The sequence below is a fragment of the Leucopleurus acutus genome, assembly GCF_964270905.1.
Source record: "Leucopleurus acutus genome assembly, chromosome: 2".
Classification (NCBI taxonomy): Eukaryota; Metazoa; Chordata; class Mammalia; order Artiodactyla; family Delphinidae; genus Leucopleurus; species Leucopleurus acutus.
In genome coordinates, this window is record NC_139143.1 from 112,843,056 (window position 1) to 112,870,788 (window position 27,733).

Genomic DNA, 27,733 nt, shown 5'->3' on the forward strand with positions numbered 1-27,733 from the left:
TCCACAGTGTATTAAATTTGGATTTTGCCGTTAGTGATATTTGGATGGCATCGATAAGCATTCACAGAAAACAGATACCGTTCACATGCCCTCTTCTGTGGATGGAGAGTCTGGTCTCTCTTGCACGATAGAGCAGGATCTGCAGTCCTTCTTTGTGTGGACTGAGCTTTGGTCTCAGCTCTGAGACCGCCTCCCCACGCTCCCCATAGTACCAGGAGCAATGTAAATATCGTAAGTAGCCATTAGGTGTGTGGTCTCTGACCGCAAAATAAATATGCACAAACCCATTTTATTTGTGTATAACACAGGCCTAATTTCTGATATGAGGATCTGTTTGTTGAGAAAGTAACACAGTGAGCTCCAAAATGAAAACATTTGTATTTTATAAAAAAGCTGGAACCCAGCTCTTGTGGAAGGATCCAAATATTACCTACTATTTGTAAATCATGTCCTTTTGAGTTTGCCAGAACATTCAAGTTTGCTAGTTGTGGAGGAATTGATGGGTTGTTTGGATAGAATATTTGGGGTATGATATCATGTCTGATGATGAGCAACACTGCACTTCACAGTGATAACTCACATTGTCTATTGCTAGAGCTATGTGCTGATGTCCTAAACTACAGAGCCTTGGACTCTTAAACCTCTCTTGCCTACAAGCGATCAAAACAAGGATAGGCCTCAGTTAATAGTCTTCGTCTTGCACAGTGAATACATTTTGCCTAATTAATGATTCTTAATTCAGTTCTGTAGTTTCTTGTCACTTGTATTTGAAGAGTACTTTTAACTCAAAGGTCCCCATTGAATAAGGTAAGAATCCATAGTCAATACAGTTTAAAAGTAGATAAATAAATGAGTAAAAAGGAGAGAAGGGAAAGCTCCTCTTTATAGAAGAATACCAATCAACTGATATAGAAGGAATGATGGAGTTAGAAAATCATCAGTTGGTAACCATCACAGTAAAAGTTGATTAGGCAAGAGTCATCAACAGATACTAGATCTAGTGGTGGTGGAGGGAGTTTGAGGAACAGTATATTTACATGGTCTTAAATTAGTTATTATTCTAGCCCAAAATGCATATAATCTGAGTCTAATCATAAGGAAACACTGGAGAAAACTAAATTGGGTGACATTCAATAAAATAACTTGGCCCGTACTCTGCAAAAATGTTAGTCATGAAAAACAAAGAAAGACTGGGGAGCCATTCCAGATTGAAGGAGGCTAAAAAGACACATGTGATCCCTGGGTAGGGAGTGGCACCCTTGCTATAAAGGACGTCAGAGGGACAATAGGAGAAATTGGAATTGAGCCTATAGATTAAAGTATTGTATCAATGTTATATTTCATAGATTTAATAATTGTACTTTTCTTATATAAGAGAATATCCTTCTTAGGAAACATAATACACTTAAGCATTAAGGGTTAAAGGGCCAAATAATTCAGAAAAAAAATTAATGTGTAGATAGAATAATAAAGCAAATATGGCAAGGTGTTGAAAACTGGGGAATCTAGTTAAAGAGTGTCCATGAGTCTTTGTACTATATTTGCAACTTTGTAAATGTGAATTATTTTCAAAATAAAACTTTTTTAAACTCAAAAGTACATTTACAAGATAAGAGTTACTAATAACTTAAATTATAGCCTTTTCTGAGAATTGAAACTCTCATTACTTCTAAATTTAAAAGTCCAAAAGTCAGAATTAGTTGTTATTACTATTATCAGCACATTTATTTAGCACTTAGTACATTCCAGGTATTGCATAAGTGCTCTAGTACTTTATCTTATTTAATTCTCATAATAACCCTGTGACGATTTACTCCATTTTACAGATGCATTCACAGATGAGGAACTGAGATTTAGAGAGGTTAAGTAGTGACCCAAATCACTTGGCTAATTACTGGCAGAGTTGAGACTCAAACCCATATAGGACTTAACTCTACAAGCTCTTATGCTAAACTGGCTCCCTTCATACTTATAAGCATTGGCAATCTCCTGTAATTAAAGACATTTGTGATAGTAAGACTAAGGGCCGTGATTATAAAGTCATATGCTCATTTAGCCCTTATCGTGCAGAGCTGCACCGTCCAATACTGTAGGTACTAGCTATGTGTAGCTATTTAAATTTAAATTAACTAAAATCAGAGGACTTCCCTGGTGGTCCAGTGGGTAAGACTCCACACGCCCAATACAGGGGGCCCGGGTTACATTCCTGGTCGGGGTACTAGATCCCACATGCATGCCACAACTAAGAGTCCCCATGCCGCAACTAAAGATCCTGCATGCTGCCACTAAACATGCTGCAACGAAGATCCCGTGTGCCACAACTAAGACCCAGCACAGCCTAAATAAATAAATATTTAAAAATTTTTTAATTAACTAAAATCAGAAATACAATTCCTTAAGCACACTAGCCATTTCAGGAGCTCGATAGCTATGAGAGGCTAGTGGCTACCACATTGGGCAGGTTATAGAGAGGTTATGAGCAAAGGCTTTGCCTACCCTGGTTTGAATCCGGGCGGAACCTGGGAAAAGTATTTAATTTCTCTAAGCCTGACTTTCCTCAATTGTAATATGGGAATGATAATAGTCCCTACATCATGAGGTTGTTTTCTTCATTAAGTGAGATTACATGTAAAACGTTTAGTATGGGACCTGGCACTGATAATTTCATAAACATTACCTACCATTTTTGTTGCTATTTATTATTAGTCATAGTAAAGAACACTTGGGAAGGACGTTGAATTTACATTTCTAATTATGAAATGTCTAGCTTGGCCGGCCCCAGATTGAAAGGAGTTCCCATTTCTCTGGGCTGTAGGTCCAGATGAAAAGTGTGGACCACATCTATCATAGTTGTACTGATCACTTTCTAGATTCTTTCTTCAAACTGCCTCTCTGTGACTTTTAAGGGAAAGTATCTTACTCCTAGTTATTATTTATTTGCTTTAATTTTGTTTAATATCTGTAAGAACTGCTTCTTGGCCATCAGCTTAAGATGCACTAACAAAGAACCACAGGAGACGGTTTTAGTAAATAATTGAACATCAACCCTATTTGGAGTTTATCCCATGTAAGGAGATTGTAGATCAAGTGATAAATCTCAAATTACCAACACAAGGGAGGCAGCACTGGGAGAAGTCGAGGATTTAAATTGTGGGACACATGAACTCTGCCTTGCTGTCCAGCAGGCCTTCTTTAGGGAACATGGTTTTCTCTATCTGCACATTTCCTCATGGCCTGGAAGAGATAGTGGAGCGTCTGTTGTTCATTCAGTTTCACAGATAGTTAGACGACGAGTGATACAAGTTCTCTCACAAGCTGGGCAGCTCTCCCTAACAGACTGTGCTGAAAGAAAGAAGGCAAGGCAAGCTCTTCCCTTGCTCTCTGTAACCTGAAATGAATGACTTGACAGCCATTGCAGCAGAGGGATCTGGATAGAAAATCAGTGGTGTGTTTCATTTATCCATTTATTGTAGTTAAGAGTTGAAGGTTAGGGATAAGATAACTAAATTATTTTACATAAAGTGTTTCATCCAAACACTTCGGAAGGCCCATGGAATCTTTGGAAACTGAGGCTTAGCCATTTCTATCAGTGTCTTTTCCAAAGTTACCTGGAGAGCTTAAGGGAGCTGAGGAGAGAGGGTGGGTCCCTTGACTCTCAGTCGAAGATGTGTATGTCCTTGCTCCCTCCTTTATATATTGCTGAAGGATTTGCATTACTGTCGTAAAGCTGTCTTTACTTTCTGTGTAGAGTTACAATACTTTAACAGTTATTTAAAAAATTAAAAAAAAATTTTTGGCTGTGCCGCACAACTTGTGGGATCTTAGTTCCCCAACCAGGGATTGAACCCGCACCTTCAGCAGTGAAAGCATGGAGTCTTAACCACTGGACCACCAGGGAATTCCCAACAGTTATTATAATTATTTTTAAGTAGGGTTGTGAGAAAAGTTCAAGTAATGGCATCTACTCATCTATCATGGTGAACCTTTTAAGTTGTCATGTCTGCATTATTATAACTGCCCAATTTGAAAAAGGAAACCTTTCATAATTAGTTAGCAGGACCTTGTGTTACTCAAAATGTCTCAGCCACCCACAAGGGTGACTGAAAACATATTTTAATACCGTCTAAAAAAATATCTGTTTTCTACTGTCAATCTTTTTAGTCCTTCTCTTGATTCCACAGTGCAGGCAAGAGGGAGTGTGTCATGTAGGGAGAAAGTGGGACTGAGTTTCCTCTGCAAGTGCAGTTCCTTTATCTGGTTGTTCTGGTTACCCAGGAAATGGGAATGGATGAGAGTGGTTATCTCAGGCTGAGTGTGAAGTAGTAGATCTTTGAGTATGTCACACACATACACATACACAGGCGCGTGCGCGCGCAGTGGAGTTCTCACAGCCTCATAGGTTTTCTTTTGCAGGGTGTAGGGATAGCCCAGAGAAAATTGGGTAGGTTAGAGTTATGCTTCAGAGCAATCAGAAATAAAAATAATCCTACTCTCTCAGTCTGTCATGTTGAAACTACAAGTAAAACTCTCTTAGAAGGATCATCTAAGCTTATTTTTATTTATGCAGTTATTTCTGCATCAAAGAAGAAGTATGGTAGCTCAACTGTGTAATAGATGTCTGAACTTTTAACTTGAGGTTGCTAAAAAAAGATTGGGAAGAGCCACAGTACCAGATTGTCTTTAAAAACATGCTACAATTTGAACAGACGTTTCTCCAAAGAAATAACACAAATGGCCAATAAACACATGAAAATATGCTCAAAATCATTAGTCATTAGGAAAATGCAAATTTAAAACCACAATGAGAATCCACTTCACACCCACTAGATGGCTATAATAAAAAAGGCAGATAAGAACAAGTGGTGTTGGGGATATAGGGGAATTGGAACTCTCATACATTGCTGGTGGGAAGGTAAAATGGGGCTTTGGAAAACATATGTCCGTAGAAAAACTCGTCCACAAATGTTCATAACAGCATTATTCATAATAATAAAAAAATGCAAACAACCTAAATGTCCATCAACTGATGAATGGATAAAAAAAGTGGTACATCCATACAATAGAATATTATTTGGCCGTTAAAAGGAATGAAGTACTGATACATACTGAACATGGACGGACCTTGGAAACATAAGTGAAAGAAGCCAGGTGCAAAAGGCCACATAGTGTGTGATTCCATTTGTATGAAATATCCCAACCAGGCAAATCCATAGAGATGGAAAGTAGATCAGTAGTTGGCAGAGGATAGTGGGAGGGGAAGATGGGGAATGACTGTGAACGGGATGAAGTTTCTTTGGGTGGGGGCGGGGGGGTGATAAAAATTTTGTGAAATTAGGTAGTGGTGATTCTTGCCACAATTGTGAATACACTAAAAACACTGAATTGTACAGTTTAAAAGGAGGAATATTATGATGTCTCAATAAAGTGAATTATAAGGATGAATTCTAATATATAATCATGTTTATGTAGTTTAATAGAATTATAATAAGGTTGAATTATATCTCAATAAAGCTGTTAGAAAAAAAACTTGAGGCAGCATTCTGTTCAAAAGTGATGTTGTAAAATCAGTGAACCAAACTTTAAAATCATTTTACTTTATTCCATGGTTTTTATTGAAAAAATCTTGCTTTATTTGTATTACAAACCTAAGCACTCTCTCCTAAAAGGTCTACAGACTTAGAACCCTGGGACAAGCAGAAATTCTCTAGATGAGACCCTAATGCCTGGCTTCTAATAACATGAAATGTCTAATCCAGGGGCCTTTGCAGCCCTTTGACATCGGGCTTGTTGCTTTGCCTGCTCGTGAGGGGAAAAATGTATTTTAAGATTAGGAAAGTCTCAAGAAATAAGCAGCAACTTCTTCCAACCTCATTCACTGTTGGGATTGCAGTACTATGATTTATTTTTCCCAGCCATTTATCAGTAAAATCAGGAAAGAAATGCATGTAAATGTGTGTGTGTTTGAATGAAGGTGGGGAGTTGAAGGGAATATTGGTCTTCGAGGTAGAGTTTCCAATATTTGGGGCATATTTATACTAAAAAGTTATTCATTGTTTATCTGAAATTCAGATTTAACTGGGTGTCCTGATTTTATCTGGCAGTTCTACCTAAAAGTAACTCAGATTTTTGTTTCTAGTTAACGCTCTGGCCTGGGTGTCAGGAGGCCCAATTATTAGTCTTTGGTTCTGCCACTAACCAGTTATATACATCTATCACCGGACAAAATCACTTAACTACTCAAGCCTCAGTTTCCTCATCTCTAAAGTGAGGAGGTGGTACTAGTCAATCTCTGAAGTTCCTCCCAGCTTTCAAACTCTCATTCTTTGATAGTACAACTGCTACATATTACATCCCAGTTTAACTGGAAACAGAAAATGGTAATCTGAACATTGCCTCTTCAGCAAATCCAAGTAAATATTAGAGCAGAGCAATTGAAATAAATGAGAGAAACCAAACTCTATACTCTTGGCTTTGGATTAAAAACAAATAAAAATTTAACCCTAATGAAAAATGTAAATTAATACCAGGAACATGCTTAATATTTAAAACCTTGTTTTGTGTTTTTGAGTGGGGTGGGTGGGTGAAGAAGCTGAGGTTGCCAAAATCGGTTTATTCCTTTCACTTAAACTTGGGGGGGGAAGGTCCAAATATGTTGGGGCTCTGCCACCAAACCACAGGCAGTTCTCTGGTCTGCATTGCAGTTTGGATGACTAACAAGGCTCAGTGAAAAACAAGTGCTATTTGTTTTCCTGTGCCCAGTATTTAACTGGAAATCAGAAGGCGAAATTTCCAATCAGTTGTTAAATAGCCCCAGATGTGTGCTTAGCGCTGCTCTAGGAAGGGACATGCACAGCCTGTACCACAGCGCATGTCCAGAAATTCCTTTTCTGAATCCAAGTGATGTGTAACTGGACACTGAGCGTCCAAAAATGCCCTCTGAATAACTCAGACATTCAAGTTTGCTTGTGGAGGAGGGAACTTTTGAAAAATTTCTGTATTCTCTACCGTGTTGCATTTAAAAACCTGGAAATGATTTTTTATTTTCTTTTTGAACTTCCTCCTTACTCTTGTTTGGCAGTTCTCCCCATGTTTAGAAAAACATGACATTAGCATACCTGGTATGACGGTTTCTGGATCTACTTGTTCATTCATCCAACACCTAGTTTTCAGTGCCTGCTGGGAACTGTCCTAAGTGTGGAGGCTCCAGAGAGAAAGGGGGTGGATTGCCCTGCCCTCAAGGAGCTTCCTGTGGTGTGGGAGGGATGATTACGAGACTGGGAAGTACCACCAGTGGATCCTGAAAACTGGAGCAAACAAGAATCTTCTTATTCCAAGTGCAATTAAGGCCGCTCCTTCTGTGAGGCTGACCGGGGAGCAGCATGTGGTTGAGGGCTCGGGGTTGCAGACCCAAGCACGGCCTTTTGCTCAACCAGAAGTGTCACCCCTATATATAGGAGTCTGAATATACCATTTTGGATTTTCCAGTGAGGTCTTTCCCCAAACAAATTCTCTCTTAAAGGCAGATTAAATAACTAAATGTTTCAAGATTGGTTCTTCCCTTTTCTTTTTTAAAAATATCTCTTGTGGAATGACTCACTGTGTCCTGTGGGATATTCCAAGTGGTTGTGTACCAGGCATTTTTGTCCCAGAGGCTGCTTATCTCTTGGTTTTGTGGCTTGTCCATAAGAGCCTTAATTATAAGGGGCTTGATCCTCTCATGAACTAGGGTCGGTCAACTACCATATTTCCTAGGAGTGAGTTTCTGGCCCTTTTGTGGTGAGAGAGCTCTTCCTAAATGTCACTGAGGTAATTAGAGCATTGGAAAGAGTCCAGTTTGGGCTGGTAATCCTGGTCCAGAAAGAGTTTTTGAAAGACTTCCTAGGATTTATCCTAACTCGTTATATTAAAGCTGATGAATGTTGTCAGTGAGTGGCCTTAGGAGGTTTGCCTGGGTGTATTCTTCCTGATCAAGACATCCTGTCCTGAAGGGTTCATGGGAGCATGGACTTTTCCTGCCTCTGCTGGACTTGCTTTGTCATGGCTCTGTGGCGGAAGGTTGATGTTTTTTTGTGTAGAGTCCCATGCTGCCCTTTAAGGCTTTACTGTTAAAGGCTGATCTGGTAATCTGATGAATCTGCCCTTCCCAAGCGTTGGGCAATTGTATCAAATGTAACGTCTCTAGTGCCCTTGGTTAATATGGTGGACAGCCTCCAGAGAGCTGTTTGGTAGAAAAAGCAAATGTTTTGTTAAGGGAGATGGCAGAATATTTTTTTCAGGTCATGGGATGGGGGAAATCTGTCTCCTGGGAAATTCTAGTGAGGCTGACTTGAAAGCTCATTGGCGTTGCCTTGGTCTTCTCATAAATTGCAGACAGTGGGGCCCTTGGTAAGCGCTCCCCACAGGTAGCTGACATTCCTTGTCTCTGAAAAGGACTGCAGGATGGCCTGACTCCTTCCTAGGGAGAGTCGTTGAGTTTATTTGAGGCAACCCAGTTCTGGCATTTCAGGTCTCCATCATCCAGCTCTCTGGCTTGGAAGCAGATTTCTTCAGGGGAGGAAGAAGCCCCTTTAGTCTTCCTATTTCTTTGTCCAGAGTGGAATTTATATCTCAGGATCTGCCTTTGCCCTTGATCCTTATACCCTGTCCCCAGATGGCCTAGGGTCTGTGTTGCAAACTTTTTTTTTTTTTTTTGCGGTACGCGGGCCTCTCACTGTTGTGGCCTCTCCTGTTGCAGAGCACAGGCTCCAGACGCGCAGGCTCAGCAGCCATGGCTCACGGGCCCAGCCGCTCCGTGACATGTGGGATCTTCTCGGACCGGGGCACGAACCCGTGTCCCCTGCATTGGCAGGCGGACTCTCAACCACTGCGCCACCAGGGAAGCCCTGTTGCAACCTTTTAATGCCCCTGGACCAAGGAGTCATCACCGGTTTGCTTCCTTCTGCCTTGTCCTTTTTGGGTGGTGAATGACATAGCTGCGATACTAGGAAGCAGGTTGTACCTGGAAGTCAGGGGCTTATCCATCTGCCATCTCTGGCAAAAGCCCACAGTGGCCACTGCCCATTTGATCTCTAATTTTCATAACAAGCCTATGAAGTAAGTACTCTTATTATCCTCATTTTAAGATGAGGAAACTGACACAGTGAGAGGTTGAGTTAACTTGTGCACGGTCACACAGTGAGTGGTGGCTATAACCTGTGTAAAGTGCTTAGAATAGTGCCTGGCACAAAGTAAGTGCTCAATAAAAATTAGCAAAAATAATAATAAAAAATCTTTTTCTTTTTTTAATGATGGGGATTAGTAGTTTGGGCTAGACTCCCCCTACTTTCTCCCTTTACATCACATATCCCAGATTTTGACACTGGGATTGAATGAAGTTATACTTTGAATGGGAGTAATAGGTGAGGCAGGGATATTAGATATTTTTAAAATAAATTTATTTATTATTTATTTTTGGCTACATTGGGTCTTCGTTGCTGCGTGCAGGCTTTCTCTAGTTGCGGCAGGTGGGGGCTACTCTCCGTTGTGGTGCACGGGCTTCTCATTGCAGTGGCTTCTCTTCTTGCGGAGCACAGGCTCTAGGCGTGCGGGCTTCAGCAGTTGCAGCATGCGGGCTCAGTAGTTGTGGCTCACGGGCTCTAGGGCGCAGGCTCAGTACTTGTGGCACACAGGCTTAGTTGCTCTGGGTCATGTGGGATCTTCCCAGGCCAGGGATCTAACCCGTGTTCCCTGCATTGGCAGGTGGATTCTTAACCACTGTGCCACCAGGGAAGTCCAGGATATTAGATTTTAATTACCCACTGTCATCTGGTCCAGGGCTCTCCTTTGCAGAGGAAGATACCTAGGATAAATGATTTTCCCCAAGACCTAGATGTGGGAGGTGGTCCTGACCACATCTGACTGTACATAACAACAGTATTCCTAGATACCATGTGAAGCTTCTGAAATAGTGCTACAGTTGCTCTACCAATAGCTGGAAGTGAGCTATAGTGGCTGCTGCCTTAAAAGTAGCAAAGCATTCTAAAAGTGATTAAACCCCCCAAGTGTTTTGAGCCCCTCTTTCCCTGTTTCTTTTCCTCCTTTGCTTGGAGCCCTTGCCACTATCCCTCAGTCACAGATAGTGCAAGGAAGGTAGTTGGGTGACCCTTCTGAGGGACGTCATTCAGGTAAGGATTTAAAAACTGCTTCTTGGCTGCTTTCCCAGCAATATTGTGTCCCTGGGCTCCTCTGGTTGTCCTGTCTCTGGATCAGCTCTACCAGGATGCCCTGCTTTAATATCTGCATCTGTTCTTAGCCCTCTGGGGATCATTTCTTCATTGCTGTTAAACGTGTTCAGTTCAACCTTCTGGCTTTGGCATAGATCACAGTAGTCGTCTTCAGAGACTGTGGAATGTAGACTGGAAAATGGGGGTGGGCACAAATACACGGCCTGCCTTTGGTTGAAAGCTACGCTTAGGAAGTTCAAGAGGGCTCCAAACAGTCGTTTTGGGTTGGAGACCCCACCTTCATCTTGCCCCACAAGGAAATGTCCTTTAGAACCCTTTTCCCCCAAAGTGTTCTTAGATCTGTGGTTTCTGGGCTAGAATATGCAGCTCCATTTCTCTTGGGGCCTATATCAGCCATTCACAGAAGCTGTCAGTCAGGGGTTATCCAGAAAAAGGGGACCAGCTGTGGGTATATACGGGGAGAGATTTATTGCAGGAAATCAGCTTATGACACTGTTGGGACAGGCAAGGTAAGTCAGAAACCTGTAGGGCCAGTAGTCAGGAAGGGCAGCCAGGACTCTCTGGCAGGAGCCAAAGCTGCTGTCTACAGGTGGGATTTCTTCTTCCTCAGGGAAGCCTCAGCTCTGCTCGTAAGGCCTTTCAACCGATGGATCAGACCCACACAGATTATCTAAGATAATCTCCCTTACCTAGAGCCACCTGATTGTGGAGTTTAATTATATCTACAAAATACTTTCACAGCAACAACTAGATTAGTGTTTGATTGGATGATTGGAGACTATAGCCAAGCCAAATTGACATATAAAACTGAACGTCACAGAAGCACTTATATTTAACATTTTTACAGCCTCAGGTTCTCGTCATGCTGTATCTACTATAGTCTCTATTCGATCATTTTCAGATTCTTTGGCAGTTTTTCTTGCTGTTGTTGTTTAGCAGATCTCTCTTCTTCCAGCCAAGCAATTTTTTGCTTCCATAACAGTCACTACGATTTTCTTTCTGCACCTTCCATTCCCTTTCTCCTCCACTCTCACCAGCATAGCTCTTCCAGCTTCTGGGGAAGGTGGCGGGGAGAGAGAGAAGGAAACAACCTGACGGGGAGACTGTGCAAGAGGTAGAGAAGGCACAACCCCCTGCTCTGCCTTACTGCTTTCCCCTGTCACTCTCGTAAAAGCCTGGGTTTGTATTGCATAGCTTTTGGAGTCCTGCAGATGCAGTTTGAACGTGCACCTTGCTAAAATTATGTAATCTGGGGCTTTACCTAACTTCTCAGAAGAAACTCTGACAACAGTTTCTTCAGTTGTCAGATGTGAGGATTCAGTATCTATGAAACATGCACTAAATGATCAGTAGCGCCTGTGGGACTTTCTCTCCCAGTGTTCTATTAATCCAGGGTCCAGGGGGCTCCTGTCTACCCTACTCTACTGATTTCTTGCGCTTAGTAGCAGCTACTTCATGGAGGTGGAGTAGAAAGAGCTCTGGAGTGAGAAACGAGGTGTTTGGTTCTGTTGTCAATCCTGCTTTTTACCAACTCTGTGCCTCAGGCAGATTCTTTAGCTTCTTTGAGCCTCAATTTCCTTGTCTGCAAAACTGAACTTAGATTGTCAGTCTTGATGAAGAGGAACTCTTAAAGAGAATTCTAGGTGCCTATTTGGAGCCAACTGTTTGTAAAATCCAGTTTGTGCCCTTGAACCTGGGTCGGCAGATGGGATGTAACTTAAAAGAAAAATAGAAGAAAGAATCCTTCTTGGTGAGGGATTTCCCAGAAGCACACTTGGAGGGCCACAATAGGTTGAGGATCATGGCAAGTACTGGTAAGGATGCCAACATTTTATTGTTTTTTCCTGAAAAACACCCTTTAGATGATAAATACACTTTAAAGTTTGGGTCAACTCCTTCTAACATCATGCTGCATTGGAAGATGGGAAAGAATAAATTTAAGAGTCTCAAGAGATGATTCTGTAAGGTCATTGAGGATCCCTGTGTGGCCTGGGGCTCTACTTTGGAAAACTCTATATTATAAAGCAGCGTACGCTTCATTAATTTGGTAACCTGTGGGGACTGAGTTCATCTTTCAGATGCAGTGAGTTATTTTGCTTGTCTTTGTGTATATATGTATTCACATATACTATCGTTCTTGTAACACCTCCATGGGAGATTAGAGTATTGCTTTTGTACTGGCTCACGTTCAAGTTTGTGCGTGTTTCTATTTGGAGGGTAGCATCTCAGAGCTTTCCTCTTGGACATGCGTAAACATGTAGGGCATTAAGAACAGAAGGTACTTTCAATCCTTTATTCTTTATATTTCAACAGGAATAAAAATTAAAAACAGAGGCTGATCATCATGAATGTTTTGAGAAAAATTGTTGAATATATTTTAATTCATTTTATTGGACAGAGTAATATGGTTGTGGATACAAAATTAAAACATCAAAGAATTTTTTTTTTCATCCAAGAATTTTTAAATGGATTTGTGTTTCTTGAGTGCACTACTGGCAGAGACCACAATCACATGGCTCATGAATATGTAGCTTTGCAAATTATGACTGTAGGTTCATGGGCATGGAAGTTATTATTTCTTTAAAACAAACTTTGAAGAAAACATTGAGTCATGATATATGGTTAGTAGAAAAACATGTTTCAGATCACATTTCATATCACGAGACTTTGGAGGAACTGGGCAAGCACAGTCCTCCCAGGAATTGGGGTAGGGAGAACGTGTGATTTTCCTCTTTCAGAATGTAGGGTCCCATCCTCATTTGGGAGGTAAATATTTCAAGACTGTTCCAGCACTTTATGTAAGTTTGTTTTTGCTGGACTTGGTGCACAAAATACATCAAAGCATAATCTCCTCAATGCCTTTCTGTGTGGGCACTGTTACGAGTTCTCAGGCCAATCTGCATAGATCCTACTTATACATAAACCTAAGCTCTAGAGAAATGCCTATTCTACTTCACCATAAGTCTTTTTTCCCCCTAGAGTTGAACTAGCAAATTCTTGGCATGGCAGGTGTTTCTGAAATGCCCATGTGTTTTTCTTTGCTTTATTTGTTTTCCTTGTTTTGCTCTTCCTGTTCTCCTGAGCAGGCATCTCCAGAAGGAGATGTGTCAGTGAAAGAGTCAAGAAAAAGGAATAGGAATAGTAAAGGTTGGGGGTAGGACAGGACAGAAGAGGGAGAGGAGCTGATCCTGACTGTGCAAGTGTTGAACTTTCAGCAATGCCAAAGTCATGTAAATGTGCGAAGTTGCGTGTGCGAGTTAAAGCAGCCTCACGGAGCTGTAACCTGAATAGCAGGCGCTCACCCAAGCGATAACTCAGGCTCTAAATGGACCACAGCCCAGCTATTTGGTGTGCACGCGTGCATGCGTGTGTGTGGGGGGGGGGCGGGGGGAGAGAGAGAGAGAGCTTGATTCCTGGAACAGATTTTCCTCTGAGATTTCAGCAAGCATTTCTTTATCATTGGGGAGCTATGGCTCCTCATTTCACAGGGCCCGTTTCTATCTTTTTAGATACAGAAGAAGATGACTCCAAAAATGACTTGGCTTTACTCTCACCCTCTTAGCTTTTTTTTTAACCAGTGCAGGGGAGAAAATTCTTGCTTGTTCTCCAAGTAATCCTCTTCACGCTTTACAAAGATTGGAGTTTACATAATATTTTTATCTATGGCACAGAGCAGTGATCCTCAAGTATGCCTGGGAATCATGGGATAGTGGGCGGAGGATTATAATGCAGTTGCCTGACGCTACATTCCCACCCCACCCTGGAACCTGCATTTTAACATACTTTTGTCTGTGATACACTGATCTGAGGATCACACTTCAGGAAGCAGTGAGATTTCTTCTTAACACTGGTTTTACTACGCCTTCAAACTCTGGTGTGTATTTTACAGTTATGACACAGGTCAATTTAACTAGCAACATGTGAAGCTCTCAATGGCCAGTGGCTACTTTACTGGGTAGCCATAGAGCCAGGAGAGCCTGCCCTGAGCCCCTGGCAGGCACATGAGTGACCATGGCACTCATTCCCCTTTCTCCACTGCTCCTGAGTATGGCCTCAGAATTCTTCCCAGCACAGAACTTTAGGTAGCCACTGCCAGTTAATGGGACCTCAGGATTCATTCATTCATTGAACACTTATTGAGTGTCTTTTCTATACCCAACACTGCGCTTGGGATATGCCCATAAACAAAGCAGGCTAAAATCCCAGCCTCTGCAGGAGCTTACATTCTAGTGGGAGGAGATGGGCTATAAGCATAATATATAAGTAAATTACACGGTAGTTTAGAAGCTGGCTATATTATACTCTAATCTAGAAATAAGAACATGTAAAGCAGGTGTGAGGGAGTCAGAGTGCTAGAGTGGGGGCTGCCGGGTGGTTGGATTGTAATTTTAAATAGGCTCTATCGAGAAGGTAACATGCGAGTGCACATGAAGGAGATGAGGGGAAACTTCAGAGGAAACTCAGTTGCCACCCGTGCAATTACGTGCGGCCTGCATTTTCATCTGGGAGCGTGGACGAGGCGGGAGGAGGTGGGTAGGACTAGGTGAGGCCTTGCAATATGGCATTATCCTCAGCAAAGATTCCCTCTCCCTCCTCACTGAAGACCACACCAGCTTGGGGGAGGCCGCAGAGTGACTGTGAGGCAACCGCCAGGCCTCCGAGTCAGCTGATGTGCTGAGATAAGTGCTAAGACGAAGAGCCTCAGTTCCAGGAAAATGGTGTCTGCACCCATTAGCCGGCATTTGGTTCCCTTCCCTGAGGCTTGGGAGATCAATCTTGAGGCTTCAGTGGGTCTGCTTAGGACTTTAAGAGTTAAAGCTTAAACGCAGGTGTGGAAACAAAGGGGCTGGTTGCCTCTTTTGCTTGTTTCTTGCTCTTTTGGACAAGGTTGTTGAATCTGATCCAGAAAAAATAATAAACTTGGCTCTTGTTGCCTAGCCGTAAGTTCTTGTAATAAAACTCCCAGCACTGGCAGAGAGAGTAATGTTCTGCTTTTTTAAAAAGTCTGGTAGCATAACCAGAATGTAAAATACAAATGCTGTGCGTGGTTTCAGTAGGGAAGAGCAGTCGGGAGAAGGGGTGGCTCAGTGCATTTTGAAGCCTGGGGCTTGTTGGACAGTCAGGTGCTTCACGTTTGCCCCTTCAATGGACGCTTGCTAAGTAAGACTCAGAGTTCTCAGGGCTCAGGGCTCTGTGTGTTCCCACAGGAAGATGTTTGTCATGTCAGGGAATGTCAGAGGACTGGGTTTTAATTAGCAAACAGGAGGAAAGTTTAGTGGATTCTGCGGGGAGACATGGAACTACTAAATGATTTGATAATTGGTTCTTAGGTGGAGCTATTAGTTCTTAGGTGGAGCTATCCAAATACTAGCTTTAAGGCCTGGCCGAAAGATCATTTCTGGGCAGTGAGGGAAGTAAGTGTTGTGAGACTGAAGAAATTACGGCATAGCCTTTCCTGTAAGTAACACCATTGAGCTTTCATTCAACAAGCAATTGCTGAGTCCCTGCTTTGTGCCCAGCACCTCTCCAGGCCAGGAGATTCAGAACGAACTAGGCACTCTCTTGGCCTTGTCAAGTGGGGTGGCAGGTTTGCTGGTAGATAGTAGCAGTTCATGCGAGAGAAGGGCTGGGCTAGTGGTGTGCACAGGGCACGGAGGGTAGCTCCATCCTGAGGAAAGAAAGGGAGTCGGGAGGTTTTACAGAGAAAGTGAAAACCTGTGGAGGACAGGAGCAGTTACCAGGTGAGCAAGCCAGGTGGGGAACAGGCTGTAAAAAGACCCAGGAGATGTGAAGCAGCATGATGTGTTCTGCCGTTGTGAGTGGTTCCATATGGCAAGTACTTGGGGGAGTGGTGGGAAGTGCGGCAGGCAGAGGCCCTCTCTGGTCCCGTGCCAGTTCAGATGCTTAGATGCTATCCTGCCTCATCATGTGTTTACTTTGTAGAAAGATCGCCTTGGTGACAGTATGGGTGAGGGATGGAGAGAGACAGGATTGGCAGCTTGGACAGCAGGAGGTTACTGTAATGGTTGAGATACTAGGTTGGTTGAGACATAAGGGCTGGAAGTGTGGTGGTAGCAGCACAAGGACCTACAAATAAGGTGGAAGATGGGGGAGGGAATGAATTGCCTTGGAAAGTTTCTGCCACTTTATCCAAATATAAAACCCTTGCTCTTCAGGGAGATCAGCTCAGTGCTTTGTGACCACCTAGAGGGGTGGGATAGGGAGGGTGGGGGGGAGACGCAAGAGGGCGGGGATATGGGAATAAATGTATACGTATAGCTGATCCACTTTGTTATACAGCAGAAGCTAACACACCATTGTAAAGCAATTATAGTCCAATAAAGATGTTTTAAAAAAAAAACAAAAAAAACCCCTTGCTCTTTAACACTTTTCTAAAGCAATTCCATATTCAGTCATGTAGTTATTATCCTTGCAATAGTGATTGTAACCACTTCTCCTATTAGAAAAATACTATTTTTCCTTCTATTTCTTGTTTTCTGTTATTCTCTTTATATCTCTGTTCTTCCACAAACTTTAACCCAAGCCGGACTCCAGTAAGAACAGACACCACACCAGGAAGATAAGGCAGGGACTGGAGTGCTGACTGGTATAGGAGTGGTGATACTGACGTGTCATGTCTTTATTTCCAGAGGGCTCTTAACAGGTTCTAGCATGACGTCCTTACAGACAAGATGAGGATAATTCCGTTGGGTTACTTTGTAGTTGGCGAACAACCAGGGCAAGTGCTGTTTAATGTGCTTGGGTCAGCGTGGGAGCGTGCCTGTAAGTCACAGACCTCAGCCTTGTCTGGTTCAGCTTCTCAGGGATTTAGATGAATGTGTAGATGGTGCACACACGAAATTTAGAGATTTTTGACAGCTAACAGAATGAGGATTTTTATGTGGTCTCTACAGAGTTGAAATACGGGTCTAAAGAGTTTGATTTATATTACAGAAGTGCTGGCGTAAGGGAAGGATGTAAGGGAAAGTGTAAGGGAAGGATGTAAGGGAAGGTGTAAGGGAAGGTGTAAGGGGAGGGTGTGAGGGAAGGTGTAAGGGAAGGATGTAAGGGAAGGTGTAAGGGAAGGATGTAAGGGAAGGTGTAAGGGAAGGATGTAAGGGAAGGTGTAAGGGAAGGATGTAAGGGAAGGTATAAGGGAAGGTGTAAGGGAAGGATGTAAGGGAAGGTGTAAGGGAAGGTGTAAGGGAAGGTGTAAGGGAAGGATGTAAGGGAATGTGTAAGGGAAGGATGTAAGGGAAGGTGTAAGGGAAGGATGTAAGGGAAGGTGTAAGGGAAGGATGTAAGGGAAGGTGTAAGGGAAGGTGTAAGGCAAGGTGTAAGGGAAGGTGTAAGGGAAGGTGTAAGGGAAGGATGTAAGGGAAGGTGTAAGGGAAGGATGTAAGGGAATGTGTGAGGGAAGGTAAGGGAAGGAGTCTCAAGCTGATAAAATAAAGACCTGGGGCTTTAGGTATCGTCGTGCCCACCTCCACCTCCACCTCCCTGGTGTGAGCTGCTGTTCTTTCTCCCCTGGATTATTCCAGAAGTCTACTACTGGTCTCCTGCTCCTTGTCTCCCTTCAGTCTAGCCTGGCCCTATTAGCCAGAGTGATCCTGTTAAAACATCTGTTAGGCCCATCTCACCTAGACTAAACACCACAGTCCTTAGCAACAGTCTGTAAGGTCCTATTGGACCTCCTGGTCTCCTCTGTGATCTCTGACCTCTCCTCCTACTCATCTGCCCCTCACCCCTGTGCTCCAGGCACACCGGCCTCCTTGCTGTCCCTTCCCCACACCAGACCTGTACCCTCACTGCTGCCTCCACCCGAGAACTCTTTCCCTGAGGTCCACGTGCCCGGCTCTTTCATCTCTTTCAGGTCTTCACCTGCTCAGTGACTTTCCCAGTTAGACTTGTCCCATCACAACACTTTATAGTGCCCCCTCCTCTTCTCTCAATTTATATCATTCCTTCACACTTATTAACATATATTTTGTTCCTCTGACTTCCTTACTAGACTGTAAGCTTCACAAAACAGGAAATTTTGTCTGTTGCCCTCTCCAGTATATCCCCAGCACCTAGAAAGGTGCCTGACACTCAATAAATATTTGTTGGATGTATGGTTAAAGCATAAATTAATGGTTATGAGATAATAGTAGGGTTCAGCTGATATAAAAGCTGATGTGATCTTGGGCCTCATGCAGTGTTCACATAGATATAGAAAGATATTTATTGTAAAGAATTGGCTCACGTGATTATGGAGGCTAGCAAGTTCAAATTCTGCAGAGCCCATGTCCCAGTTTGAGTCCAAAGGGCAGCAGGCTGCTATAGAACCAGAAAGAGCTGATGCCCAGTTCAAAGGCCGTCAGCAGGAGAATCCTCTCTTACTCAGGGGAAGGGTCAGCTTTTTGTTCTATTTAGGCCTTTGACTGATTGGGTGAGGCCCATACCCCTTAGGAAGGGCAATCTGTTTTAGTTAGTCTACTGATCTAAATGTTAATCTCACCCAAAAACACCCTCACAGAAATACTCACAATAATGTTTGACCAAGTATCTGGTACCCTGTAGCCCAGTCACATTGACACCTAAAACTAACCTTCACAGTACTCTCATCAGACCACACCCAAAACCCTAGGTTTTGTTCTGGGCACCACATCCCAGAGACTATGCTGATGAAGCCCTGACAACATTGGTGTCTGGGGAGGAGATGGGGGGAGTTGGGACTGTTGCCCTGAAGAAGTGAAGTCGTGACTGGGGTTGAGTGATGACTTCAAACATTTGAAGGCTTATCTCGTGGAAGAAAGAGGAAGGGATTCTTTGGTCTGGAAGGCCTACCTCAGACAAGTGGACGGAGGGCAAATCTTACAGGTAGAAAGTAGGAAGAGAACTCTTCTGCCTTGGGAGCTACCCAGGTCTTCTTTCTGGAAGGGTTCAGGCAGTGGCCAGCTGTAAGCGGGAGTCCAAAGTGTCCTGTGCTGGTCTGCCCTGGGTGCTGCTTCTCTGACCTTGGGTAGGCCTTTAGGTTCTCGATGTTTCCTCCTCTCTACCGTGGAAATCAGACTAGCCTACCTCACAGGTCATCCTGAGGATCAGGTGGAAATAACAACACCTTGTAAAACTCGTTGGGGGTTGGGGTCAGAGTGAGAGAACTGGTGGTCAGAAGGGGCACCGACGCACCCCTTGTCGCGGCAGAAAATTTCCACTGACCCGCAGTCAGGGACGCTTCCCTGCCCCTGACAGCTTTGCTTTCTTCTCACTGGAATGTGCCTGAGGAGTGGCCGTTGACTCCTTTTCCACATTCCTCAGCCCTGAGTGTATGATCTGTGCTGCTGCTGGCCCTGGGGGAGACGGACGCGCGAAGTGCATGGCGCATGGAGGGAGCTTCCCCTTTCGAGGAGTCAGCTACACGGTGGCGTCCCTTTTAATTACTTCAGGATACGTTCCCGAGTTGCTCCCCATTTCTACTCTTATTTACACTGTTCACATTCTTGCCTCTGGAATGCACCAGGGTGATCTATCCCACCTTCCACTCTGAAGAAATGTACTCTCTGCATAACGTATTTATAGCCCAAGTGTTTTATTTGATGGCTGTAACATGAATGAGAAAAAAAGAGCAGAACATCCAGGGATGCTTGCCTAAACATTCAGAACTGTGCTGGCAGTGGGACAAAGGCCTTTGGACTGTTGTGGGTTTTTTCAGTGACAGGCTTAATAAAAACGACTTTTTAGCACAAGTGCTTTTCAGTGAAAAGAAGATTTTACTACAGTGCTTAAGTCAGAAAATCAGATAAACATTGTTTGAAGTTCACTGTTGATGAGTAGCTAAGCTTCAGAGGATTTATGCATAGATTGGCATGGTTATCGTTGGCAGGTAGTTGGTTCAGGAGCTTTTTCTTATGCAGGTGATGTCAAAACAAGGTCAGGGCTTCCCTGGTGGCTCAGTGGTTGAGAGTCCGCCTGCCGATGCAGGAGACACGGGTTCGTGTCCCGGTCCGGGAAAATCCCACATGCCGCGGAGCGGCTGCACCCATGAGCCATGGCCACTGAGCCTGTACATCCGGAGCCTGTGCTCCGCAACGGGAGAGGCCACAACAGTGAGAGGCCTGCGTACCGCAAAAAAAAAAAAAAAAAAAAAAACACAAGGTCAAATCTAAATGGTCCCCACTGGTTTTGCTTATAATTGGCATTGGGACATGTAGCAAGTGTCATTACTACACTTGGTAGCACTTCATGGTGCCTGATACATAGTAAGTGTACAGTAAATGGTGACTGTTGTCAGTGGTCATAGTTTACGCTCAGCTTATTAATGATTAGTTCCGGGTTTCCCAAGCCAATACAAACCAGAAAGTTTCTATTATTCTTTATTAAGTACTAAACAGCCCAATTTCTAGGATAGAAAGAGCTGTCAATTTGGGGATCCAATTTGGGGATCCAGTAGATGTTCGAGTGGCAGTAACGTTCGGTCAGTCCAAAGCGTAAACCAGGATTTCTCAGTCATGGCGCTATTGACATTTCAGATAATTCTTTGTTATGGGGGCTGTCCTGTGCACTGTAGGATGTTTAGCAGCACCCCTGGCCTCTATTCACTAGATGCCAGTAGCTCCTCCCTCCCAGTTGTGACAATCAAAAACGTTTCCAGGCATTACCAAATGTTCCCTGGGGGGCAGAATCACCCCTGGTTAAGAACCACTGGTGTAGAGGAAACTGTGAGATGCACGTTGGGCTTTTCAAACTGTGGATCACGCAGTACCCATTAAGGCTAGGCTTCTCAACTGTGGCTGAACATTGGAATCACCCAGGGAGCTTTTTTTTTCTGCGGTACGCGGGCCTCTCACTGCTGTGGCCTCTCCCATTGCAGAGCACAGGCTCCGGACGCACAGGCTCAGCGGCCATGGCTCACGGGCCCAGCCGCTCCGCGGCATGTGGGATCCTCCCAGACCGGGGCACGAACCCGCATCCCCTGCATCGGCAGGCGGACTCTCAACCACTGCGCCACCAGGGAAGCCCCCCAGGGAGCTTTAAAAAATCCTAATGCCTGGGTCCCACCCCCAAGTTCTAATCTGGGCTATGGCCTGGGCCTCAGGATTTTTAGAAACTCTTCAGATGCTTCTAGGTTTCAGCCAAGAGGGCAACTACAACATGAGTAGGTGATGGAATCAATTTGGTGAAGTGCTTCTTTGCTAGCATTTAAAAAGTATATGTATATATAGTTGGAGAGAAAATATTAATGCCTAGCATAATAGTTAGGGTAAGTACTGTTTTGTACGTGTGTGGAGGCTGAAAACATTGCTGGCAAGGGTAGAGCCCTAAGCAGAATCCCTGCCCTCAACCTGCTGTTAGTCTGGCTATAGCCACTTCAGAAACTGCTTGCTTTTTGTTAATGATAGTTAATGTGAAAACATTTTTTATTGAGGTATAGTTGACATATAGCATGATATTAGTTTCAGGTGTTCAACATAGTCTTCAATATTTGTATATATTGTAAAACGATCACCACAATAAGTCTAGTTAACATCTGTCACCATATGTCCAGAATTTTTTTTCTTGTGGTGAGAACTTTTAAGATCTATTGTCTTTAGCAACTTTCAAATATGTGATACCGTGTTACTAACTATAGTCACTAAGCTGTACATTACATCCCCATGACTTATTTAGTTTATAAGTTGAAGTTTGTACCTTTTGACCCCTTCGCCCATTTCACTCACCCCCTACCTCCCACCTCTGGCAACCACCAATCTCTTCGCAGCATCTGTGAATTTGGTTTTTTGTTTTGATTTTAGACTCCACGTATAAATGAGATCATATGGCATTTGGCTTTGTCTGACTTACTTCACTTAGCATAATGCTCTTGAGGTCCATCCATGTTGTTGCAAATGGCAAGATTTTATTCTTTTTTATGGCTGAAAATATTCCATTGTGTATATATACCACATCTTTATTCATTCATCCATGGGCACTTAGGTTGTTTCCATATCTTGGCTGTTGTAAATAATGCTGCAGGGTGCATATATCTTTTCAAGTTAGTGTTTTCATTTTCTTCAGATAAATACTCAGAAGTGGAATTGCTGGATCGTATGGTAGTTCTGTTGTTAATGTGAAATTTAATACAAAACATTTAGAGTTCTGTGGCTTGGGAATTTTTGAGCCTTTTTGCTCACATTTTGAGGTTCCACCCTGACACTGATAAAATCAGTTATAAATGCTAGCCAATAAAGATGACATGCATATTTTCACCAGCAGCTAAATTTAATTATAGTACAGCAACAAGATGATAATTTTCCCCCTTTGTGTGTGTTAATTATATATACCATGATATGCTAGGTCAGCATTGGTCTAAATACATCCAGCAAAAAATGTGGGACTTGCATCAATCATCCCAAAAGTTTTATGAGGATCAGTCTAACAGCCCCTTGACTTCATTATCTATGGGAATTTGGGGGTCTTACAAAATAAACTGTAATACACATTCATCTCACTACGAGGAAGTAGTATACAAAGTGGTAGAAGACAGGCCAGCTCTGCCCATTTTTTATCTCAGTGCTCAGGAGACATTAAACCAAAGGGACTCTTGCTGTGGTGGTGACTCTGATGGCAGAGGCTGCAACTGTGGAAGACTCGGACGTCAAGTTCAGGTGCTAGCAGGCCTTTGGGTGCACTGATCCAGAAGCCCATTACAAGCCTATGAAAACACTCACCAAGGCTTCCTATTTAACTTGAAACTCATTCCTTGAAAGGTTGGCCTTCAATTTAGGTATCTGGAAAATAGCGCTAAGTCTCATGATTCCTCACAATGCACTCTCTCATCACAAAGTTCTTTAAAAATTCAAAAGGACATCCTGCCTTGTTTGTAGTTTTGTCTTTACCTGGAAGAAGGTAGGCCTGTGATTGTTTCTTGAATCAGCTGCTGAAAAAAGATGATGTGCCTCTCTAACAAAGGGAAGAGGTTGGATTGACAAATAGCCATTAATTGTCTGATTAGTTCTTTCACTAATTATGATTCAGCTCTGGGTGACTGCACCACATTAAATATGCAATTCTGTTTCTTCTAGGTGTCTGAGGGTTCTGTGGTCCATTTTTCATCAGGAAACTTCTCCTTGTCAGCAGAAACAGAGGAGAGAAGCTTTCCGCATGGAAATGAGCATCTGTTAAATTGGGCCCGAAAGGAATACGGAGCAGTTACTTCATTCACTGAACTCAAGATAGCAAGAAACATTTATATTAAAGTGGGGGAAGGTAAATTTTATGTGGCATCCATTACTGACTGATTTATGACAGTCAGTTTTTTTCTTTTCTGAGACCAGGTGGTTAGGGCAGGGAATTATAGAATTACAGATTGTTGGAGCTGGCAGGGACCTGAGGGATCACTGGGGCCTACTCACCACCACATCCCCTCCTTCCCTTTTTCCTTCTGAGGAAACAGACCCGGTAATGGGGGAGAAGTGGGGAGTAGCCTGGTTGAGAGAGGAGAAGGTGGTTGTGCAGAATTTAGAAGACACCCATGCACAGAAGTCAGAAGAAGTGAGTGGAGGCCTAGAAGCTGAGGTGTGGGAAAGGAGGGAATACCTGATGGAATGCACGAAGAGTTAGCAGGATGGGTCAACAGTTAGAGCTTCCTCCCACTTATAATTCTGTAGACATTTGAAGCCAATGTCAGCTTTATGGCCTCGAGACATCAGTTAAGTTTTGGACAATAGCAGAGGAAAAGTGTTTGAAAATATTTTTTAATACTAATGCCTGTTACAAGGACAAATTATTGGAGAAAGGAACTGTTTAGCCTTGATAAGAAATTGCCCATTTTAATTTCCTTGGCTTGCAGAGGGATATAAATATCTGGTGACTCAGCTTTGAAAGCATATTATTTCTTAAATAACTTTTTTATCATTATTTTTAGTTGAGGAGCTCCCGAATAAGTTACTGGAAATAACAACTCTTGTGAATGGGTCCTTGTTACAGTCAGGTGATTGTGTGAAAATGGCATTTCAGGTCCTCAGGGTCCATCTGCTTTCTTTTGAAACCTACAGCAGTTGTCACCTCTTCCACAGGCAGCGTGGCAGCACAAGTGAATTATTGAATGCTAGTTCCCAGCCCTTTTTTGGATCTGGGATGTTTAATATAGATGCAGGAAGAGGTGGACACTGAAGTTGAGTGTGTGCTCTGTGCAGAGGCCATATCAGGTGCCTTCACATGCACCCCACTTAACCCTGCCAGTAATCCTAGGAGAAAACCGTTATTTCCACCATTTTGCAGAGGGGTTGGTAGAGGGTCAACCTAACTTGCTCATATCCACATTACTAGCAAGTGACAAAACTAGAACTCAAACTCAGGTTTCCTGACCTTTGAGTCTAATGCTTATTTCCTGATGCTGCATTTTAAGTCTTAGCCAAATAAGCGTAACCTAAACGTGAAAGTAGGTTACCTGGATGGGCAGACTTGTTTAGTTGAGTAGAGGGAGGAAGAGTTTTAGATGAGAACTGGGTTCAAAAAGTTGAAGTTTGTTACTAAACTCTCATGGTATTCAGGCAGCTAAGCATAGAGGTCAAGTCCTATTGGGACAAAACAAAAAGTCTCTTGTAATAAAGGTTCTAAGCCCTGACCAACAGTCTCTATTTCTGAAGCAGAATTCTGGTGCATATTGATTGAATATTGATTACCCCCCTGGAATATGTTAGCATAAGAATACGTGTTATGGTAACATGTGGAATGTTGGGCTCCTTTCTCTTTCTGGTGCATGTGCTTCTGTGTACAGGAGTGAGGGGTTCCATGACTTCCCCAAGGCTGCACACTGGATCAGGGAAGAACTTTAAGGACCTGGTGTCCCACCCAGTAAAAACTGTTTAACTCCTTGGCGACACCTTTGGAGCCCCTGAAACTTGACTGCAGCCACCAGTTGGGTATAAGTCACTGGCCCATACCATGGAGAGGAGCAGCTGGGAGAGTGAGGGTCCTTGGTTAGGTTGGTGGACCACAGGCGATGTTGTCTATCACCATGGATTGGACTCTGCTGAACAAACCTCATCCACTGGTTTCCCAGAACCTGACCTGTCTCAACTGAGTCGGGAATCCTAGGCCATGAGCCTCCTCTTGTTCTTTCCCCAGTGGTTCTCAAAGTGTGGTCCCCACCCCAGCAGCATCCTTATCACCTGGGAACTTATAGAAATGCTGGTTCTTGGGCCCACCCCAGACCAAGTGAATTGAAAACCCTGGGGTCCAGCCATCTGTGTTTTAGCAAGCACTCTAGGTGATTCTGTTGCTTGCTAACGTTTGAGAACTACTGCTCTAACCTATATGCTTAGAGTGGAAGAACTGAGGGCTTCCGGTTCTTATCCCAGCTGGTCTCATTACCTGTGAGGCTTCAAGCAACGCTCTGATTTACCTACCACCGGAGCCTCAGTTTCTATAACGGCAGCATGAGGTGTTTACATTACCTCCCAGGTTCTTAGAGTATATTATTCTAGCTCTCAAAGTGGTTTGTCAATCCTTTCCTAAAATACAAATAAGCATGTGACTTCCCCCCTCCCCCAAACTTGCCAGGTTTCTACCCGGGGATTCCCCTTTGTGGTTTCCTTTCTGCTTGGCAGTTGGTGTAAGTTTTGATGCCAGGCATGCGGAAGGTCATTTGGGGGGAGAAAAAAACCACACACATGCATGCACGCACAACAAAAAGTGATCAGCTTATTCACCTTAGTGACAATGGCAACTGGGACTTAAGCCCTTAACAACATCAACTTTTAAACAATTAAAGCTTTCCTGGTGGCTTTGGAGGGTCACAGTGTGGGTGAGTGTTTTGTTATTTGTCTCAAATCTCACACCATTGTTAATTCAGGAAACCTATGCCATGTGCCTACTCTATTATGTGCCAGATGCACCCCAGGCACACCTATGAACTGGGTATACGGGCCAGAGTCCCAGGAGGGTCCTAGTCTCTTGAGTTCCAGACTGACCTGTCCCGGGCCCATACATCCACCCTCTGATTCTTGATTAAGTTTCAGCCTTGCCACCCCAATATCATCTTCTGTCCTGTGATCTGGGGGAGGCATCCGCAGGGCTGCAGCTGCAGGGTGTGCGTTCCTCATCTGCTCGTCTGGCAAAACCCTCAGCAGATGTGGAGGGGAGGCTGCTCCGGCGGCCCGAGTCGGCAGAGCCCTGGCCTCTTCTCTCTGAGGGGGTCTTTAGGGAAGAATACAGAATGCAGAGCCAACACTTTCTTGACGCGAGCCTCCAAGCAGGGGCCTCGTGAACTCCTCTGGTCCCCTCTGTTCTAGGGGTGGCACTGGGGGTGCCATGGTGCACGGAGCCAGGATGCCACAATGTATGTTGTGAGCTTCAGTGGAGGGGAGGTTGCACAGTTGGGCAGGCAGGGGAGGGCACTGTCAACCCAATCTTGGGAACTCCCGGGCTGATTCCTCACTCCTAAGTGAGACTTGCATATGAATCTGAACCCTGGCATGCTGTCCATTAAATGAAAAAGGCAGAAGTCTGTTTCATTAGAGTGCCAGGGCTCTGATTAATTACCCCTTCTGAATAAAGCTTGCTACACCTAGAACTTCCTTGACACTGGTCCCAGCTGTCACACTGCCAGCAGTTTCAAGTGCTGTTTAAACATTTAAACCACTAAATGGAAATCCCATCAGCCATGGTGCTGTGTAAGCATCATGTGCCGTTGGGGGAGTATCTTCAGACTGTTAGTAATTGCATCACTTTCCCTGGTGGAGGTGATGAACAGCCCTCAGCACAATCAGATAATGTTTATGAAAGCACCTTATAAACTGTAAAGTGCCATGTAAACATTCGCTGTCTGTGTCAGGATTATGGGAAAGAGTAGAGGTCTGCCCTCACTGTTTCCCTCAAACTGTTACCTTCAGCTTTTAGAGTATAAATTGCTTTGAGGGATAAATATGAAGGAATGATTAATTCTACACCGTGCGCCAGAGAATTAGTTAGGTTGCTGGTTCTTCTATTAATTGAAGTAGCAAATATCCAAAGAGGAGCATGTTTGGGGATAGGATAGGTCATTGGATTCAGTGTTGAGTACGCTGACTAAAATATCTATTGGATTTTTGGGTGGAAGCTGTTTGGTAGGCAGATGACAATGCAGGTCTGCAGCTCAGGAGTCATGATCTAGGTATAAATTGAAGCCGTGGGAGTGATTGAGATCATCTAGGAAGAAAACAAAATAAAAAGAGAGTTGAGGAAGGAACTGAGATTCTTAGTCTTGGTTTATATCAGGATTAACTATGGAGCTTTTCAAAAAGAAAGCTTCCTAGGTCCCACCTAGATCTTCTGAATCAGACTCTCTGGGGTGGGGTCCAAACAGGTGGATTCTGATATGCACCAAAGATTGAGGACCACTGGTGTTTAAAGGATGAGCAGACGAGGAACTAGTGAGAGGCTGAAAGATAGGTCAGAGGAAATGGGTGAGGACAAAGCAGAATCAAAGAGAACAGGAAAGGAGAGAATTTAGACCAAAAGAAGCCACTAAAGTTGGTCAGTAGGAGGCCACTGGTGACCATAGAGGA

The 27,733-nt window shown here is 43.6% G+C and overlaps 1 protein-coding gene across 8 annotated transcripts in view; it reads left to right on the forward strand.

The window, feature by feature from the left end:
• TGFBR3 (transforming growth factor beta receptor 3) overlaps window positions 1–27,733 on the forward strand; it is a 204,820-nt gene that overhangs the window by 129,514 nt on the left and 47,573 nt on the right. For all 8 annotated transcript variants that reach the window (XM_082833124.1, XM_082833127.1, XM_082833128.1 and 5 more), the window contains one exon: window positions 23,267–23,450. In XM_082833124.1, the coding sequence (XP_082689250.1) occupies window positions 23,267–23,450 (184 nt within the window). The remainder of the gene's footprint in view (window positions 1–23,266; window positions 23,451–27,733) is intronic.